This window comes from Malaya genurostris, chromosome 1, assembly GCF_030247185.1.
Source record: "Malaya genurostris strain Urasoe2022 chromosome 1, Malgen_1.1, whole genome shotgun sequence".
Lineage (NCBI taxonomy): Eukaryota > Metazoa > Arthropoda > Insecta > Diptera > Culicidae > Malaya > Malaya genurostris.
Window position 1 is genome coordinate 79362525 of NC_080570.1, and position 22005 is coordinate 79384529.

At 35.6% G+C, this 22005-nt stretch overlaps 1 protein-coding gene across 7 annotated transcripts in view; it reads left to right on the forward strand.

Annotated features, from left to right (window-relative positions):
* LOC131440587 (synaptosomal-associated protein 25) overlaps window positions 1–22005 on the forward strand; it is a 77369-nt gene that overhangs the window by 14916 nt on the left and 40448 nt on the right. For all 7 annotated transcript variants that reach the window (XM_058611991.1, XM_058611997.1, XM_058611996.1 and 4 more), the window contains exons 2-3: window positions 8924–9017; window positions 9080–9121. In XM_058611991.1, coding sequence (XP_058467974.1) covers window positions 8925–9017; window positions 9080–9121 — 135 coding nt within the window. In that variant the 5' untranslated portion in view covers window position 8924. The remainder of the gene's footprint in view (window positions 1–8923; window positions 9018–9079; window positions 9122–22005) is intronic.

Sequence of the window (22005 nt, forward strand, 5' to 3'; positions counted from 1 at the left end):
TATAGAGCGCCTTTTAAAAATTTACCCTCTGAGAGAGATAAGTTTTTTTGTCGTGAATATCTCTTATTGTATCTAACGTATCAACATAATTTTTGATATGTGCCATCAGAAATATGATCATCAAATCTTATTAAAATTTTCAGTTGTATGACATAATCTCAAATAATTCAAAATTAAATTTTTCTGAGATATTTGGTATCAACCAGTATCTGAGAGGAAAACTAAAGACGCGTGTTTGTCTTTCTCAAATTTCGAAAGCTTATAGCTCAGTGATCTGTAGAAGGATTTATATAATCTAACTACCAATAGACACGGTTTTTCAACTTTATTATATTCTCGTAAAAATACGCCGATGATAGTTGTTGAGGATTTCAATATAGTATGGCTCAGAACAAGATAATAATAAATTCAGGGAGTATTGAGAAATATTTTTCCAATGACTAGATCTTATAAGTCAGTCGCAAAGAACCCATATATGGGGAGAAGAGTCTGCCTATTGTTCGCGTATTGTTAATAGTTAGAAGTTGGCATTTTCACTTTCCCTGTCCAATTCTTTTCTATCGAGTGCCTTCCCGAGCAAAGTCAAACATGAAAACGAGAGCAAATCGAAATCTAATTATGATAGCAACATCACATTGAAAACTTAATTTGATCTCAGCTCATCAATTTTTCAATTGATATCACATATCACTTTTTGCTGTTACTTCTGGAAAAAAAACTTGCGAGGCCAAAGTTTTGGGAAACTCCAATATTGATTATTCAAAAGCAACAACTTAATAACTGCATAAAAATAGGACTAATTCCATTAGGCGATACAAAAATGGAAAAATAAATTTTAATGGAACAATTATTCTTTTAATTCTATGTTGCGTTTTACAAAAATGCTTCTTGTGGCAGTTGTCCGGAACCATAACCATAATCAATGAAAAGATTTTGTCAACACTTTTGTAGCTTTTCCACCAATAATCCTTTATATTATTGTTGTAGCACCACACATCTGGAGGACATTGGATCGGTTGGCGATCATTGGTGCCACGTTTATCTGAAGCTAGTTTATCTCCTTTAGCGATCTCCTGGCATTCTGAGCCTTCACCAAATCCGACCAAAAGCCTTCATTCTCTTTCGAGGACGAATAGCGGCTCGGGCATTCTCATTTCGCTGATCGTCAGCCACAGAAAGACCTTCTTCAGGATATGCAATATGATATGATATGAAAAATACATTTGACGTCAATGATTTCCTTCTGGTAGGGTACGTTAAGTATCAGATTCTCTAACAGTTTTCGCGTTTAGTTAAAAAAGATGTTAAATGTTCTGAATATTATTTTCGGTTTCGTGCATCAACTAACAAGTCCTTTGAATAATACGCTCTTCTTTATATCATACTAGCTGAATTACCCGACGTTGCTCAAAAATGTTTCATGAAGGCAAGGTCACAAAAAAATTAAGAAATTGTTCTGATCATTTAAATACTCAGAGCGTAGTGAAACACAATTTATTTTCACATTGTTGCTCAAGATTCTGATAATGATTTGATAACGAAAGGCTGTTCATAACTAAAGCTTGCTTCAGATAGAATTGAAAAAAAGACAATTGCCTGTATTTCAGCTATTTATTATTTAATTGAAGATCTTTTTTTATACAAATGTAGCGTTTTCTTCATACTTTTAAGAAAAAATACGGATAAAATTATTCGTCACGGTTTCGAAGGAATTCTCGAATTTTTCCTGTAACACGGCTCATTAGGCGGCGCACACCTTCTTCGTCCATCGTTTTAGCTATCTTATTACACCAGGTCGTCATCTGATTGATGTCTTTGATAACCTATCCCTTTGCCTTGAGTCTCCTCTTCATGATTGTCCAGCATTTCTCAATAGGGCGGAACTGGAGTCTGTTGGGTGGGTTAAGGTTTTTCGGAACAAACTGAACCCCTTTCTCTGCATAGCATTCTTGAACGACTTTGCTGTAATAAAAGCTTGGCAAATCTGGCCAAAACATTAAGGGATTGTCGTGGGATCGAATAAACGGCAAAATTTGTTTTTTGAAAAACACTTTTTGGTATAGTTCCGATGTCATTGTTTTATTTATAACGAAAACTTTCGTTTTTTGCCACAGCTGCAAATGCCATGCCAAATCAAAAATTTTCTTGCAAATTTGTCGCCAAAAACAAATTAAAATTTGGCTGGAACATCCCCTCGAGCCGTTGCCAAGTAAAATTGTTGACCTGGGATTAGGTTTCATCGTCCATCAGAAGACACCCGTCGAACTCCTGGTCAGCGCCTGGTCATATAGTTTCCGAGTACGAATTTTGACCACACTATTCTGTTTTATGGTCCGATTTGGCTGTTTGCTAGCTCGATACGACTTGATTCCTTCCCGGAGTCGAGTTCTTCTCACGGTACTATGGGTAGCACCGAATTTTCTGGCCAAATCACGGTCCGACAGATTAGGATTCCTCTTAATCGTCCAACAGTTTTCTTAATTTACATGGGAAAAAGGAACATTATTTTTATGATCTCTTCGTCAATTCAGGTTAATTTTGCCTCCCTTGGTTGAGAATATTTATTCTCCCTGCCTCTTGTGAATATTTTTGTGACCCTCACTTAGTTGCTAGAAATATGCAGTACTGGTCTAGAAGTACCATTTTTTCGTAAAATCCGATCAATTCACTTTATACTTCCCATGTTTGGGGCACTTGCTACACTTCTTCCTTGAAATAACCCTATAATCTATTTTGACGTGAAGGTAGTATCTGTATTAATCAAAAAGTATCTTTTCTCGTCCGGGGGGGGATGAGTGAAAATTGATTTTCCAGACTTTATTCTCCTAGTCTATATCCTCTGGCTTCCCTCGTTTGTCGACAAATAAGATAAATTTTACAATAAACCCCTTTTTGACTGCAATGAATATCTGATCTTGACAAGAAAAAAATAGCTTTATTACTACCTCTGAATTTCAAAATGTACCTCTGCCAAGTTTGGTGATAATTTACTGAGTTGTTATGGAATTATTCCGATATTTACAAACAATTGAGCTGAGAGCTCAAAACATTACCTTTGAAAAAGGGGACTTGCTGCATTCACTTCCCATATGAGCATATCTAAGATATGCAAAACGTTTCTATGCTCTTAAAAAACTATCGATTTCTCGTTCAGAAAGTTTGCATATTTTATTGCATTTTAGCGCCACCAAATGAAAGAATTTTATTAACTCCAATTACCGACGTTTTAAATCATCATGTTTCAGAGATATATCGTAATATGTCTTCTATCAGAAACTTTCGAGCGCTGTAGGAGCGCTTGGCGAATGAATGCCTAACTAACGTTTTCTTGATAATGTAGACCTGAAATGAATTGAAAATTTCAGGTTCTGAGCTAGATCATATTTTAGCACATTAGCTCCATAAAGTACAGCGATTTGGCATTAATATTTGAAAAACTTAGAAAACTAGTTTGGAAACCCTATTCTCCATATAATCAGATTGGGCAAAAGACCCAGGATAGTATACCTTTAGGCGATATTACTTGCAACAATAAAAAAGCGCTCCTACAGAGAGAGGACTTGGGTTTCGAACCTAGGTGATTTGGATTCCGAACTCTCTGCGAATGCTATGGACTGTTACGTTAAACTGTGAGTAGATGGAGAATTTTCGATCATATGACAAGCAGTGTTGATTCGCAAAGCTGTATACAGGTAGTTTTAGCCGATGTACACTTGTTTCGTCGCATCCGTCCCGCAACCATCGTGAATGACAGTGCGGCTATTTGATAGGTATGAAAATGTGCTCTTTGTTTTTCTCGTATCCAGAAGCTGTAGCATGTGAACATCATAATATCGAATTGAGTTATTTATTTGATCTCACTCTACTCGAGAAATTCGAGGCTCAGAAGAGCGAGCGCTTTAGAGTGAAGTCTTTTACAGCAAAGACTTACTGGAGACGTGAATTAGGAATTTGACAATAAGCAATCCCAGATCATATGTTATTTCGATTCCAAAGAAAATATCTTGCTTATTTCGACTAATTGGGACAATGAACGAGTATCTCACTTCTGCCCACAGACAGCATTACACTGATTTAGCAAGTTTTTAATTCTTGTGTAGACTTAAATTCGGGATTATTCGATGAAAATTGATTTCGGAGCGAACATTAAGCAATTTATTTGCTTGCTTCAGATAAAATGGATTAAACATAGATAATTCATGGAAATCTAATTATTTAGAGAATAGGGTTTTCAAACTAGTTTTCTAAGTCTTTCAAATATTAATGCAAAATCGCTGTACTATATGGAGCTAGTGTGCTAAAATAGGATAACCTCAGAACCTGAAATCTCCAAAGCTTTTTTTCTGAGGAAAGTTGTTCGGGATGTCAAGGTCTACATTATGAAAAATATGTTAGTTAGGAATTTATTCGCCAAGCGCTCCAACAGCGCTCGAAAGTTTCTGATAGAAAACATATTACGCTATATCTCTGAAACATGATGATTTATAACGTCGTTGATTGGAGTTAATAAAATTCTTTCATTTGGTGGCGCTAAAATACAATCAAATATTCAAACTTTTTAGAGATGGTCCTTGGCATATTTTTAAAGGGTTGGGAAAAAAGAAGGAATGGGGGGGGTTTGTGTGGTTATGGAAAAATTCACCTACCTTAGAATTGACGAGGGGTGGATGTAGCAAGTGCCTTTAAAACGGGGGTTGTAATGTTAGTAACAGCATAACTCCGAAACTACTGAACGGATTGCCACCAAACTTGGCACAGATACTTCTTGCTCTTCAGAGATGGTCATAAAAGGGAGAAAGCGTAGCAAGTGTTCTTAACCGGGGGATGAGAAGGGGGGGGGGGGCACGATAAATCGATAGTTTTGTAAGACCATAGAAATATTTTGCATATCTTAGATATTCTTATATGGGGGGTGAATGCAGCAAGTGCCTTTGAAAAGGGGGGGGGGTGTAATGTTTTCAATGTTATAACGCCGAAACTACTGAACGGATTGCTATCAAATTTAGCACAGATACTTCTTGCTCTTCAGAGATAGTCATAAGTGTATTTTTATGGGGTAGGAGGCCTAGCTAGGGTCTTTGACAGGAGATCATGAAAAAGATGATCTAATTGGATGAGTATCGATACTTTTTGAAGACCATACATAGTTTTTGTAGAACTCAAACATGTAAAGGATAAATTGTATATATGATCGAACATAACTCCAAAACAACTCAATAGATTATTAACTTACTTGGCACAAGTAATTCTTGCTGTTCATAGGTTCTTATAAGAGATATTTTAATGAGGAGGGGGGTGGGAGAGGTGGTGGTTGCAGTAAGTGTTTGCTAACAGGGGGAATTTGAGACAAAATGTTTCGAGTTTTACGAAATCGAAATTTCTCGACAGGCACAGATATTTATTACAACTAAGAGATGATCGTAAGGATATTTTTACGCATGAAAAGATAACAAGTGTCTATTGAAGAAGCTCTCAGCTCAATTGTTTGTAAACATCGGAATAATTCCATAACAACTCAGTAAATTATCACCAAACTTGGCAGAGGTACTTATTGCAATTCAGAGGTGGTGAAAAAGCTATTCATTGCACAGGTGAACAAAAGGTTGGAGTTTGTAGCAAGTGCCTCTAAAAAGAGGTTTATTGTTAAATTTATCATACTTTTCGTCAAACGAGGGAAGCCGGAGAATATAGACTAGGAGAAAAGAGTCTGGAAAATAAATTTTCATCGCTCCCCCCGTCTCTACTACTCAGAGGGCAGAGAGCTGTTGCAAGTTCACTAACAAAAGAGGAATTCAATGTAAAATTCATTGGACGAGAAACGATACTTCTTGATTTATACAGAAACTACCTTCACATCAAAATAGATTAAAGGGTTATTTCAAGGAAGGAGTGTAGCAAGTGTCCCAAACATGGGAAGTATAAAGTGAATTGATCGTATTTTACGAACAAACGGTACTTCTTGACTAGTACTGCATATTTCTAGCAACTAAGTGAGGATCACAAAAGTGTTCACAAGAGGCAGGGGAAATCAAAATTTTTAACCAAGGGAGGTACAATTGATCTGAATTGACGAAGAAATCATAGAATTAATGTGCATTTTTTTCATGTAAATTGTGAAAACTTTTGAACCGAGTTGATGAAAATAAGTTTACGATAACATTTGAATTAACTGAATCGTTATTCTATAGAACGAAAGTGTTATCTAACGTAGTTATGAACAGCCTTTCGTTATCAAATAATTATTATCACAGTCTTGAGCGGTTACGTGGAAATAGGTTGTGTTTTACTACGCTCTGAGTATTTCAATGGTCAGAACAATTTCAAAAATTGTTTTTGTGGCCTTGTCTTCACGAAACATTTCCGAGCAACGCCAGGTAATTCAGCTAGTATGATATAAAGAAGAGCGTATTATTCAAAGGACTTGTTAGTTGATGCACGAAAAAACAATCACTTTGGCAATACCGATACTCGAATTCTGAACCACAGACAATAACAGCCAAAACAACAACCGAAAATAATAGTCAGAACATTTAACATCCGTTTTTTTTTTAACTAAACGCGAAAACTGTTAGAGAATCTGATATTTAACGTACCCCACCAGAAGGAAATCGTTAACGTCAAATGTATTTTTCATATCATGTTCCTGAGTCTTTCTGTGACGACCAGCGAAATGAGAATGCTCAAGCCGCTATTCGTTCTCGAAAGATAATGAGGCCTTTTGGCCTGATCTGGTGAAGGCCCAGTATGCCAGGAGATCGCTAAAGGAGATGAACTAGCTTTAGATAGACGTGGCACCAATGATCGTCAACTTATCCAATGTCCTCCAGATGTGTGGTGTTGCAACAATAATCTCGCAAGCAAAAATATAGAGGATTATTGGTGTAAAAGATGCAAAAGTGTTGACAAAAATCTTTTCCTTGATCACGGTTATGGTTCCGGACAACTGCCACAGGAAGCATTTTTGTAAAACGCAACGTAGAATTGAAGGAATAATTGTTCCATTAAAATTTATTTTTGCATTTTTGTATCGCCTAATAGAATTAGTCCTATTTTGATGCAGTTATTAAGTTGTTGCTTTTGAATAATCATTTTTGGAGTTTCCCAAAATTTTTGCCACCCAAGTATTTTTTCCAAAAGTAACAGCAAAATGATAACATAATGTGATATCAATTGAAAAATTGATGAGCTGAAATCAAATTAAGATTTCAATGTGATGTTGCTATCATAATAAGATTTCGATTTGCTCTCGTTTTGATGTTTGACTTTGCTCGGGTAGTCGAGTAGAGTGATATCAAATAAATAACTCAATTTGATATTATGATCTTCTGGATACGAGAGAGACAAAGAGCACATTTTCATATCTATCAAATAGCCGCACTGCCATTCACGATGGTTACGGGACGGATGCGACAAAACGAGTATACATCGGCTAAAACTACCTGTACACAACTTTGTGAATCAACACTACTTGTCATATGATCGAAAATTCTCCATCTACTTACAGCTTAACGTCACATTCCATAGCTTTCGCAGAAAGTTCGGAATCCAAATCACCTAGGTTCGAAACCCAAGTCTCTCTCTCTCTATGGAGGTGTTGGTGCTTTTAACACTTTTTTATTGTTGCAAGTAATATCGCCTAAAGGTATACTATCCTGGGTCTTTTGCCCAATCTATTTTTAGCTTATGCTCGCGACTTGTTTGTTTTCAGTAATGTCTTTTTAAAGCAAATCAATAACTGATTATGCATTCCAGTTTTGTTTTCGTTGTTTGATAATAACATCAAATTGAGAACTAGTTTTGCTATCAACAAGAAACAATCTATATCTTATTTAGATTTCAGTTTGCTTTCGCTGTTAGCAAAAATAGTTTTCTGTTTGATATCATCGGAATATCTTTTTGCTTTCGATTTTGATTTTTGCCACTTAAAACGACCAAAACAACAGCAAATTGAGTAATCGATAAATGCGAACATCACAACATCAAAATGAGTTTTCTATTTGATCTCACACTCTTCTCGGGTTGGTGGTCGCTCCTGGTCCCATGATTTATAATAAATGTAAAGATATTTTTTAATATCATGAACAGCAAAGTTTCGGTATTACATTCCCTTTGTGTAATTTGACCTTCTAATATCAGAATGGGCTATTCGAAATAATAGCAGCGCTCGTGTATTTTTATAACGTGATATGTACTTGTATTCGGCTACATCTTTTACTGATCCAGAAAAATGGGTTATTCAAAGCACAACTCATCTGTGATCATAACATCATGAAAAGTGATTAATTGTTAGTACTGAAGCTTACCGAAAAAAAAATTCTGCTGAAAAGGTGTACAATGCATTACACTGGCAAAACAATGATGGAGCTAAAGACGAGTAACGGTCGGTTAGAAGACGAATAACGGTCGCCTAAACTGATCGTCTGGTGATTCAGATAGAAAAACAATATTATTATATTACTACTTACAAAATGTTTGGAAATTTTTAATAGTTTTGTCAACTGACTTGAAATGATTGATTGAAGCCGATCGAAAATCAGGGAAAAAATATTAAAAAGAATTATTTGGAGCTATGCCGGCCATACGAGGCAACTATATGCCCTTGCTCGTTGTATTTAGTCTAAATTATCTGTGACCGGGAAAATTGAGAAAACCGGGAAAAAGACGGGACATACAAACATTTTATCAAGTCCGCAAAATTACATACACATTAATTTTGCGGACTTAATAAAATGATTTGAATACTATATGACACTAAGTTCTCCTAGTTTCTGTTTTCGTTTTCACAGTGATTAAAAAGCTCTTCTTAATTAGGATGGCAAAAAGAAAAGTTCATGTCATATCTTAAACAATGAATAAATTGCGTAAATTTTATGTAAAGGAAATACTTGTTTGTCATAGGCGGTAACATATTCCTTTTTTTCAGAATGCCTGCTGCAGTTCCCGCGGAAAATGGGGCTGGTGTCCCAAAAACAGAGTTGCAGGAGTTGCAACTCAAACAGCAACAAGTGGTGGATGAGGTGATTATAAACACCCATCGTAAAAGTAACAAATATTACTATACAAATTTGTCATATTTTAGTCGCTGGATAGTACGCGCCGTATGCTGGCATTATGTGAAGAGGTAAGTCACCTGTCACAGTGTCAATATGTAATGCATTAACGTTTCAAATAAGTGAATTCTTGAGCAGTTAATTTCGATAACTTCGAAATAGATCATTTAATTGCGAGTTCTGACAATCGTTTTAATAATTGAATGCAATTGCAAGTTTAGAGTATAATACGGAAATCAATATTAAACTGAACAGTATATGTAGTTTTACCTTTCCGGTGTTTATCAGCTCAGGTTAAGAAAATTAGTCCGTTTTACTAAAAATGGTAGCTCGAATACTTACGACGAAATGTTGTATCTAATACTTCAGGATTATCTTATATATACATAAAAGGAATCATTTCGTAATAATTCGACTATTGATTTTGTTTGAATAGCGAAGTAAATAGATTCTAATATGTAAAGCAGGTTTAGGTTCTAGGAGTATTATAACTGATTTTTATTGAATTGGTTGAATGATGAGTCAAGCAACAGTTTTCGATCGTTATAAATTTCACTTTCCATATCCTTTATAGCCTATGTACTATGTTGGAAACAATACACAAAAATGCAAATGAGAGCTTTTTTTTGTTAATTGTTTTCATTATAATGGCACATATTTTTTGTGATGTTTTCTTGCTAGAGATAGAAATCCCATAAGTTTAAGTAGCATATTATTCAAATGAATAACTTGTGTAATGGCCAACCTAGTTCCTAATACAAATTTAAGTTAACAAAGAGAGGTTATCATTCGTAATTCTTTAAATATTCCTAGTAATATATTACTATGAACAGTGTGATTTGAAAAGTAGTAGCATTAGTGTCGAAGAAAAAGTCTTAAATTTATGATAGCAATGAGGAAAGAATTTTTGTAAAAATATGCTTTTTCATAACGTTCACTTTTTGTTTGGTGTTTTAGGGTGTTCCTATTTCAGTTTTCGAGGGCCTGTTTGTTTTTCCTTTTGCGCTTATTTATGTGTTTATTCATAAGCAAGGTTTTGCATCAGAAGGCTCTATGTTCACATTTTGTATACTTTTTTAATTAATTCATCACATTTGTGCTTAGTTTATGTATAATTGGAGCTAATCAATTCTTTCGGTAAATGGAAAGAAACTTCAAAACAAATGACGAGCTTAGTATAACGATACTACAATGAGAATTTTACGTCGGATTTCGTCTCTATTTTCTATATAGAGGGGCAAACCATAAAAACAGCGGTCAGGTTTTGAACATATACAGCTCCAAGCTTAAACTTGTATTATTAAATGAAAAAAATCTACAGCTCGACCCAAGTTTTTCGATATCATTATACCTACTGCTTAGACATGTTTCCAAACATGGGTTCGAAAAACCAAAAGAATATATTTAAGGTAATTAGTGGTCGAAAGTTCTATTAATAGTCTAAATTCTCTTAGTTTTCCTGTTTTTCAAGCCATTCATTACCATGGCTTCATTTAACAGAGACGACAATTTAGTATACATTAGTTTACTTTGTATTTCGTACAACATACACGCTACTATTTAAACAGAGACCCTGCATAACTGGAATTAGTATTGAATAAACTTACTTTGTGCGGTTCGTTACTGAAAGTGAAAATTGCGGTACACATCAACAAGTTGACCATTTGTAGATTTATTTGTGCACCGTTCGCTTCGCACGGAACGCAATCATTTGCATAGGAATTCCGATGATTTTTCGCATTCGAAGAAAATTCTGGACAACCTTTATCAATGCTTGATGATCATTTTATCACAACACCAACAAGCTTGCAGGACTTTCAAAATTCTCAAAGCTGTATGTATTATCGAAAGTGTATTTCGCAAAGATAGAAATCAGAATATAAATACAAATACAATAACTGCTGACTTAATATAAAAAACATTAAAACTGCTGACTTAATATAAAAAACATGTTTTTTATATTAAGTCAGCAGTTATTTTGTCAATAGTGTTCGAACAGTTTGAACAACTCGTCCCGAGTAAGATTATTTTTGAGTTATCTTACTCATAAACAGTGCCGAGATAAAAAAGCGTCACCTTCGCCATTATTAGAAGAAAAAAAATATAGCAAGGTATCGTAACTCACCAGAAGCTACTGCTTGATCTGTGATGCTTTATATTTACGCATGTTAATGGCATAAAATTGACAAAGACTGTTTTTTTAATACACTAAATAATGTAATAAAGTTCAGAAATATATTTGGAAATAATGATCAATCCCTTTTTCATGTGCGTAACGATTGTGAAAATTGTGTTCAAAGGTATCAAACACAATTTTCTGAAAGAATATGATGAAAATACTATGGAAAAGCAATCATTCTCATTATCCCAAGTAGCATCTGTAACTTGTTCATAAAAAAAATAAAATAAAAAAGATGCTGCATAATGCTCGCATGACAAACACGGCGAAACATGTTGTATTATGATGGTGACAATGGAGTCAAAACAATGTTACGAATTGACATCTCATCATACTAAGTTACAATAAATTCCAACGTAAATTTCCGGTAATCTAACTCTCACGACGTACTCGCATTGAATATTTTTAGTCGCCAATTTGTCTCGTAATAAAATGTGACAATGAAAAAGTGACACACTATAAGACAAAGTTAAGTAATGATTTCATATCGGTTACCGTATTCGTTGTGATGCAACAAAGAAATACAATCACAGTGTCGGTTGAAAGCTTCCGTACATTATCCCGGAAAATAATATTAAAACAATAAGTAGAATAAGTAGAAAATTCCTTCAGTTTAAAAAAAAGCTATAGTTAAATCTACCCAATTTTTTTATCCGGTACATGTGCGAAGCAAACTTGTTTCGTTTTGGGAAGTAAATTCTCTCTACCAGAGAAAATATTTCTACTCTTTGCCACGGCAGTGTATGCATGAGAAAACTTATGCCAATGGCTACCATTATGATTAGGGAATGAAACATTAATTAAATTTGAAACGACTGCAATTTTTAACTATTGCGATTGGTCAACTATTTTAACTTTGGTATATGGAAAATTAATATTATTCAAAAAAAATCTATCTGAACATATTTCGACTTTTTAGTTGTAAATTTTATATGACGGGAATAAAATTATGAATATTATTTTGTAGGTTGATGTTCTGAAAACCAAGGCGCACACGTTTTCAATAAGTACAATGATCAACTTCACCATAAATATAGAATAGTACTTAGATTTTGAGTAGATATAGCGAGTTTAAAGTAGATTGAATTCTATATTTTAACTCTGATTATCGGATGCAAATTTTTGGTCCTAAATGTTGAATGGGAAAAACATCAACAAATTGTAACTTGATAAAGCTTATTTTTTCAGTTGCATTGGGACTGATGTGCGCGCTGAATCAAATTCAGGTTACACAGCAGTTATAATGCACGTTGCAAAGTCTTCTACTTGTTCCATGAATTTGTGTCATATAAGTTACTGTCATTGAAGTGTAATAACGTGTGCTACTTGGGTATGGGTATCCCACTGATTCCAATCTTTTATAAGTTAGACAATCGTTCTTGAATAATTTTAGTCTGTGTGTCTTAGCACATGAACGATAACATAAATATGCTTCAGGAATCAGAACAAATCGGCTCAAATGGCACGTTCCCTTTGATCATTTTCCCGATATATAAGAGGGAAGGATTGAAAGAAAATGGTAAGGGTTGGACTACGAGGATGGGAAAAATTGACGACACAAAAACACATAAAAGCAGAAGTAAATTCTGCATCTGGTAGAAATGCTTTTGTCTGAGCGCAAGTTTGCAAGCTGCGCCAGTAGCTGGCATGTTTGGATGCAGCCCAAGAACGAATCTTGTGCTTTATCCAACTAGTTGAAAGTGATAAAGTTGGTTCAGGACCAACGAAATCATTCGTTGCACCAGCTCTAGCCAACTCATCAGCCCATTCATTTCCAGTAATATCAGAATGGCCGGGTACCCATAAGAAGTAAACAGCATTTGAAATGCTGAGGTCTTCAATTTTAGTTCGACATGCGATCACTAGATTCGACCGCGAGTCATTCGAACTGAGTGCTTTTAAGTGTACTCCACACAGAATTGCGTAGATTTCTGATTGGAACACAGTACAGTATCTACCAAGTGAATGAGACTGCTCCAGCCTCATTTCACGACAGTAGACACCAGCACTAGCACGACCATTCAACAGAGAACCGTCCGTATAACAAACTATGTGTTCATCAAGTTGTCGTTCCAGACAACCAGACAACCATTCCTCACGAAGAGGATAGCTCACATTGAATGTTTTGAAAGGAAAACTGCATGTGAGAGTTAGGTCACTAGGAGCGAGTAAATACTCATCCCACGTAACCATTTGAGACCACAAGCGAGTGTGGCTGGTAGCATAATCTAATGGGTTACTGTTCCAAAGCCCTGTAACCTTAAGACGGTATGCACAAGATAATGCTTCTTGTTTTAGGAACACATGTAGTGGTTTAATACACAGTAGCGCCTCTAGAACAGCAGTAGGAGTTGTCGTGAATGCTCCTGTCATCGCCAATAGGACCATCCTTTGGAGATGATTTTGCTTTGACTGAACTGTCGCGACTTCTCCTTTCTGCCACCATACAAGACATCCATATGCTAAAATTGGTCTAGCAATAGTTGTGTAGATCCAATGAATATATCTGGGTTTGAGTCCCCATGATTTTCCAAAATCTCGTCTGCATTGGCCGAAAGCCATTCAAGCTCTTTTAATCCTGAAGTCAATGTGAGCAGACCAATTCAGTTTTGAGTCAAGATAACCCCGACGTATTTAACTTGATTGACCACAGTGACCTCTGAACCAAAGAACTGCAACGGACGAGCTCCTGTGATTATCCTACGATGAGTGAAAAGCACCATTGATGTTTTGCCCGGATTTACAGATAATCCAACCTGACAACACCATTGTTCAACAGATCGCAGGGCTTGTTGCATTAAATCAAAGAGAGTGTTAATTCTTATACCGGTCATCAATTTGTGATAATCGTCGGCATAACCATAAGTCGGAAATCCAAGGTTATTAAGTTTCCTTAACAAACCATCAGCGACTAGGTTCCATAAAAGTGCGGATAGTAAACCATCTTGAGGACACCCACAGACACTCAGCTTTCTAATCTCTACTTGCCGAAGCGATGAACAAAGAAGTCGATTGCTAAGCATTGCGTGTATCCAATTTGTGATACTTGAAGGTATGCCATGACGACGGACTGCTTCCAGAATTGAATTGAAAGACACGTTATCAAAGGCACCTTCAATATCTAGGAAAACTCCCAAGCAAGATTGCTTTTGTGAGAAAGCTTTTTCAATGTTGTACACAACATCATGTAACAGGGTTTGTAGTGGACTTTCCACGCTGGTAAGCATGTTGCATTCCATGTAGCGGATGCACGCCCAAACTAACATTCCTGATATAGTGATCTACTATGCGTTCCACTGTTTTCAGAAGAAATGAGCTTAGACTGATAGGCATGAAACTCTTCGCTTCCTCATAAGTGTCGCGACCGCCTTTGGGAATAAATTTGACAATTATTTCCTGCCAGGCTCTTGGAATATATCCTGTCGCAAGACTAAAAGTAAGTATTTTCTTCAAAACATGTTTGAAATGTTCATACCCTTTCTGCAGTAACACTGGGAAAACTCCATCCTTTCCAGGAGACTTGTACGGAGCAAAACTCTCAACTGCTCATTCGACCAATTCAATCGTCACAACGCAAGCAAGGGCCCAAGAATCGTAACTATCTGAAAAAGTCTCGGGAAGAGCTATCGGTGATGGATCCATACATCCCGGAAAGTGAGTGTTTAAAAGATAGTGAAGTACATCACCTTCATCAGACAAGTGTTCACCATCTGAAGTTCTTAAGAAACTGACATTAAAGTCCTTAGACTTAGAAAGTAACTTATTTAATCTGCTAGCCTCGTTAAGACTAGAGACATTTGTGCAGAGGCTTTTCCAACCACTTCGCTCAGACGATCGAAGAGCATTTTTGTAAGCCCTTCGAGCCTACACGAATGCCTCCGACCCATCTCTGCGTCGGTGGTTCCAAGCTCTTTTGCATAGTTTCCTTAGTCTAGCAAGTTCAGCATTCCACCAAGGAGTTCCTCTAGTAGCTCGCACAATCCGAAGTGAACAAGCCTGTTCATATGTTGCAACTAGTGAGTTTGTCTCGTCGACAACATTTTCCAAATCTATTGGAGTTTCAATTGTTGGTTGGTACCCGTAAAATCTAGTCGCCAAGCCTTCTTCATAAAGGTCCCAGTTTGTAGATTTGGGATTACGATATGTGATAATATTAAATTTAACGTTTGAATGATCAAAGAATATGTACTTATGATCAGACAACGAAGGTTCGAGCTCATCGGAGACGAGCCAATTCACCAACTCATGCGCAATTCTATCAGAGCAGAGAGTTACGTCCAAAACCTCCTCTCTTCCAAATCTCGCAAAAGTTGGACGGTTTCCGGCATTGACTATGTGCAGGTTTGTACTGCTCACAAATTCCATCATATCAGAGCCTCTCGAATTTATATCTGTGCTGCCCCAAATGATATGGTGAGCATTTATGTCACTGCCGATTACAAGCGGTAAATCACTCTTGCAGCAGTATGATACAACCTTTTTAAAGTCATCGCTTGGCGAAGGTTGGTTATGCGGTAAATATGCCGAACAATAGACATATTTCCTGTCTATGCCATCAATAGTCATACCAACTGTGACAGCACAAATATCCCGAGTTGTGAGCTCCGATATGAGAGAAACATCGAGAGCACTATTTGCAAGTATGCATGCTCGAGGCATTTCACGTGGATTACTCTCACCGTTCTATTTTAAGGCAACAAAGACTGGGTTTAACAATTTTCCAACGTAGAAGTTTCCCTTTTGGAAATATGGTTCTTGAACCAAAGCTATAGAAGCTTTACCTTCTTGCAGAAGTCTGGATAGATTCATAGTTGCTGTACGTTTATGCTGAAGATTGATTTGTGCCACTCTAACCATTATCAATTAGAGTAACGAACATTCCACCTCCAGCACTAACCGTACAACAACTACAAGAAACCAACTATATTGGCTTATAATCGTCTATAGCGAACCATGTAAGGATTTTTTAAATGTTTTAATCATTTAAATCCCACGAGTTGCGAAGAAAGAAGTTGTCCACTGTGCCAGAGCTCCACTTAACACAGTAAGGGAAAACCTCAAGATATTCCGTTCACGACTGCATTGTTTAACCTCCTGCAGCTATTCAGCCATCGGCACGGAAATACATCTTGACTTAGGAGTTCCTATTTTTGTGGCCTTTTGCGACATGGAACAGGAAACCAGTGGATCAATTCTTGGTAAAAAATTATTTTAGTCTAAGTGTCTTAGCACATGAACGATAGCATAAATAGGCTTACGAAGGGTATAATTGAAAATCTGCCATTTAAACTCTGTTTCAGAAGCATTTGCAGACCCAATAGAATATGAAACAGTGTTCGACCTGGTTTGTTTACTGAAAAAATATTAGCTTTTCAATCTCCTAATAGATAGAAGGAGAGATTTGCTGAGAATAAATGGACTGATTAATTCAGAATAAATGCTCCGATTATTTGCTATGATCGAGAAATTTTCATGTTCTGAAATATTACGCAAAATTTTCGTTCCTCTTTTACTTCATCACTTATATGACAATTTAAAGTCTCATTATTTGACAGCCTGTAATTACCGGACTGATTACCAGATCCGTATAAAATTAAATAGTAACTGAAGACGGCGTACTTTTTAAAAATAGTTTTGAAGAACTGTTAAATTTTTTGTGTCGTCTCATATTGAAACTTTCAACACATATCTTCTATCATTTTGGTACTCCTTGTCTTGTAATTTCGAGACCGGACGTCGAATCCAGATAAAATTTAACAGCAGTTCATGGGACCACTAGACCTTCTATTCGAATCTGAGTTTGTAAAAATATGTTCAGCTTCAGATTGATGATTGGTTTCAATTAAATTTTAAATTCAACTGATGTCTATTAAGGATCACTTTTTATTTATATGTCGGGAAAATTTAATTATTTTTTCTGTGAAGGAAGAAAGATTTTACGACTCGTAACTCATAGCAACTCAATGTATATTTGTTGAAAATTATGTCAAACCTGAACTTGAATTTTTGGGAACTATATCGAATAGCACGACGAAAGTGACCACGTGTAAACAGTTTTATATCTTTTTACGTATTATTTAAACCAGATATATGTGAAATATTGTTGAGAAAACAATTCCTCAAGGAATCAGAGAATTGATTTCACAGGCACAGGAGTTGAACTCATTTTTTTCTCAATGCATGCTCAATGTTTGGTACCATTCTTTAAGGAGTATTTAAACAAACAGATTTCAATCCGTGTGAATAAGATGCTTTCTCAGATAAGATTCAGAATTGGGAGGATCTCAAAATAGTTTCCAGGTTATAAGATCAATTTTCTACTTTAATTACTGACACATAATGAGGAATTCTTAACCTTATTTATAAAAATCGTACTCGTAAAAGTATACCGCGATCATCAATTGTTACGTAATACCAAATACAAATAATAATACCCCTAAGTCCCATACAAACGAACCGCCAATGTTTGGTTCACAGCCTGAACAAGTAAGCCTAGCAAATTACTCCCTTTCATTGCGATAGTTTGAAAATGTGGAAGGAGTTCGTTTCCGGAAACGCTTTATGCTAGTTGCTACGGTGCAAAACAAACTTGTTTGTTTATGTTTATCGTTGCTGTATTAAACTGCAACAATCAGTGTAAATATCACCGGCACTAGCACAAAAGATGAAAAATGAACACAAGCACCCACGAATCTACAAATATCAATACAGCTAATAGTATATTCATGGTTGCTTAACCATTCTAGATTATTGTTTAACTTACATTTCGCTTGTGATCTTGATTATCAGATAAAAACTGTTTGTTTATTTATTTTTCACTATAATAAACAGTAACTATGGTGAACTTGTTCTTACCATTCAGTGTTGCTAGTTTTATAGAGAACTCGTTAAAGTACATTGTCACCCTGACAGTGTATCATGACAGTGTACCAAAGTCAAAGTCCTGGCATTACATTCCTTTTGTGGAATTTGGCCTTTCTGTTTCAACAGACTGCGCAGCCGATTCTTAGTGTACAGAATCATTGCATGGCTTTTACTATGGATCCTACTAACACTAAGAATCCTTCCAGGTCGGGGATCGAACATACGACAACTGGCTTGTAAGGCCAGCGTCCTATGCATTGAACCGCCAACCCAGTGACAGTGTACCGCACAATGCAAAATGTGTCCTTGAAAATTTGTCGAAGTATTCCGTATTATAATTTGTATTTGGTAATACCCCGTATAAACTAATACCATTAACCAACTATATTAGTTATCATCAAACGTTCAAGAATATGGTTTGGATTATATAAGGAATAGTTTATTATGTATGGTACTTTTACATGCGGAACATTAGCAATCGACATCTATCGCAATTATACGTACAAAAAAATTAACACACATTTTACGTATGTGGCTAAATACCAAGGCTCCAAAAACGTTAGCAAGCAACACCTAACCTTATACACAAGCCAAATACAAATTGAAACGAGCAGTGTTATGGGGAGGTGAGGGGCAATTGTGCCACCCCACAATTTTCACATAGAATAAGCATTTATCATAAATATACACATTTGGGTTTGTTCATTGAATATCCACGATATAATTTCATATTGCTTCAATTTTTCTCATTTATTTATTTGGGCGTGAAATCCAAACAAACCAGATCTTGTAATTAGCACACAGATAATATAAGAACGAGATCTTATAAAATAAGAGTTTTTCAATTATTATCCATTTGGTATGGTTTGGTTTCATTTTAATGTCAGACCATTGGTATATCTTTTTGTTGTTCAAAATTGAATACCGATAATTGATTTAATAGTACCATGATTTTGCAATCGGTTTATAACGGGGCAAGTTCGCCATATTGCTATGGGGCAGGTGTGCCATAGCAGATGGTGAACAAACCTAACCTCAAAGTCGATCAGTGTTGAAACAACAACTAAAAGCAGATTGTGAACGATGGTACGGACATACAAGGGTGCAATCCAGGTGCACGGTGGTGGCTTAAGAATTCGAAAGGCGGCTAAAGAATTCGACATGCCGCGGAAAACTTCAGAGAAGTAAATGATGATGATTTTTTTTATACTTGAATTTTTGGGAACTAGATCGAATCGTACGACGAAAGCGAGCACGTGTAAACAGTTTTATACATTTTACCTATTATTTAAACCAGATATATGTGAAATATTGTTGAGAAAAGATTTCCTCAAGGAATCAGAGAATTGATTTTACAAGGCATCTTATTTTTTTATTCATTGGTGTCCTTAAAAAATCCATAGGAGTTGAACTCATTTCTAAAATAAACGTACTTCATATAATGGACTGTCGAGGGTACTCCTGAAAGTACTTAATATACGTATCAATTATCAAAATCAAGCGTTAAGGTGAAATGTAGCGGAATGCGAAAATCGCGTTTTTGATCAATTATTCAAAAACTAGACCGATTTTCGAAAAACCAAAAACACTTAAGTTTTCGAAATCAAATTTATCATAACTAAGTATTCTTAGAATTTTGAAATTTTGCTTTGCCGAGCCGTAATTGGTTTTTGAAATGTATAAACGGTAACTGTTCCGTCCCACGGGGATGATTTTAGAACTGAAAAGTAGTGTTTGTAGCAGAATTTCACAAAGAATCTGAAAATGCAACTCAAAATTATAAAATTTTAGCTAAAACAACCGAAATTTGAGAAAGTGTACATAAACTTTTCCGCATTTTTTTTATTGCTTGCGCGCTGCTGTTTCGTATTGAGGTGGTGTGAGAAATGCACGGTGGGCACGGTGGCATTATATCGTGAGCAAAAATTACATGTAAAATTATGACGCGAATTTATGCAGCATTGGGTTTTGTGTTGAAATAAAAACGACTTGAATACAATAAAATGGGTATTGTAAGAAATTGTTTATTTTCTAAGTAACTGTCATTTATAATGCTAATAATGTCCAATTCTGTTGAGTTCAATGCATTGATGTTGCTGAAGCAATAAAACTTGGCTGTGTGATATCGTATAACAGGTATTATTTTAGATTGTAGCAATTTTTATAGCAAAACTATAACTTCATCATTGATAAGCTACTGAATGAAATACAAACCAAGTATTATCGTGATATAAACAATGTGATAAACATTGATAAACAACAGGCATATACATGGTTATCAAGTTGGTTAATACATATACATATAACCTCATGTTAGTTATTCATAATTACTCATGATTTATAGCTCTAGTGTAAGAGTAATCACTAACAATAACGATTGTATTAGCATATATTCAAAGTGTGAAGGATTCAAAATCCATTACGTTCAGTCTTTTTTACAAGCCAATATAACGTGAGGTAAACCCACTGCGCTCAATCATTGAAAAACGTTTTTGTTGAACGAACCGTCGCACAAAGCGTACCAAGAAAAACGACCACATAGAAACAAGAACTTTTTTCAATGATTGAGCGCAGTGGGTTTACCTCTCGTTATATTGGCTTGTAAAAAAGACGGGACGTAATGGATTTTAGAATTCTTCACACTTTGAATATATGCTGATTCAATCATCATTGTTAGTGATTACTCTTACACTAGAGCTATATATCATGAGTAATTATGAATGATTAACATGAGGTTAAATGTATATGTATTGACTAACTTGCTAACCATGTATATGCCTGATTTTAGTAGCAAGCATCGATTCTCCTTCAAAAGAACGGTTGAAGACAAGAGAACATTCAAGTATTTTCGATATCTTTGCCAGTCGTTCACCAGGCCCTTCCCGCCGATGAGATAGAATTTACGTAAAAGTATTCACCATTAACTTTTTTTCGGAAGCGACTTTCGGAATTATATAGCATGATGAGTCTAGAAATGTCTGTTTCAACGATAACGAACCGAAGACCAAACATGCAGTTAAAATTATTTAGTGAATCTTTTCTCAAGCACATATTTGGGGCACGAAATTGAATATAAAGTTATTTCGTAGTTCCTTATTATTCAATCGATTTTGAAAGCAAAATCAAGCGTTGATTCATTGTATTCATAATAATTGAAAAACCAATGAATTCCAATAAGTTTTCCATGCTGACTGGCTCGAAGCTGGCCCTCAATGTTTATCACATTGTTTGTATAAATGACAGCTACTCAGAAAATAAACGATTTCTTACAATACTCATTTTATTGTATTCAAGTCGTTTTTATTTCAACACAAAACCCAATGCTGCATAAATTTGCGTCATAATTTTACATGTAATTTTTGCTCACGATATAATGCCACCGTGCCCACCGTGCATTTCTCACACCACCTCAATACGAAACAGCAGCGCGCAAGCAATAAAAAAAATGCAAAAAAATTTATGAAAACTTTTTCAATTTTCGGTTGTTTTCGCTAAAATTTTATAATTTTGAGTTGCATTTTCAGATTCTTTGTGAAATTCTGCTACAAATACTACTTTTCAGTTCAAAAATCATCCCCGTGGGACGGAACAGTGACCGTTTATACATTTCAAAAACCAATTACGGCTCGGCAAAGCAAAATTTCAAAATTCTAAGAATACTTAGTTATGATAAATTTGATTTCGAAAACTTAAGTGTTTTTGGTTTTTCGAAAATCGGTCTAGTTTTTGAATAATTGATCAAAAACGCGATTTTCGCATTCCGCTACATTTCACCTTAAGGGCTGAGGACAGTACCGTAAAGTGGTAGGTTTTTTGCTATTTTCCCGTTTCAAATTAGATTTTCTTGGAAACGGGGCAGAATATAGAAAAACCCACGTGACAATCTCTTCGAAATTTAGTTGAGAATATTCT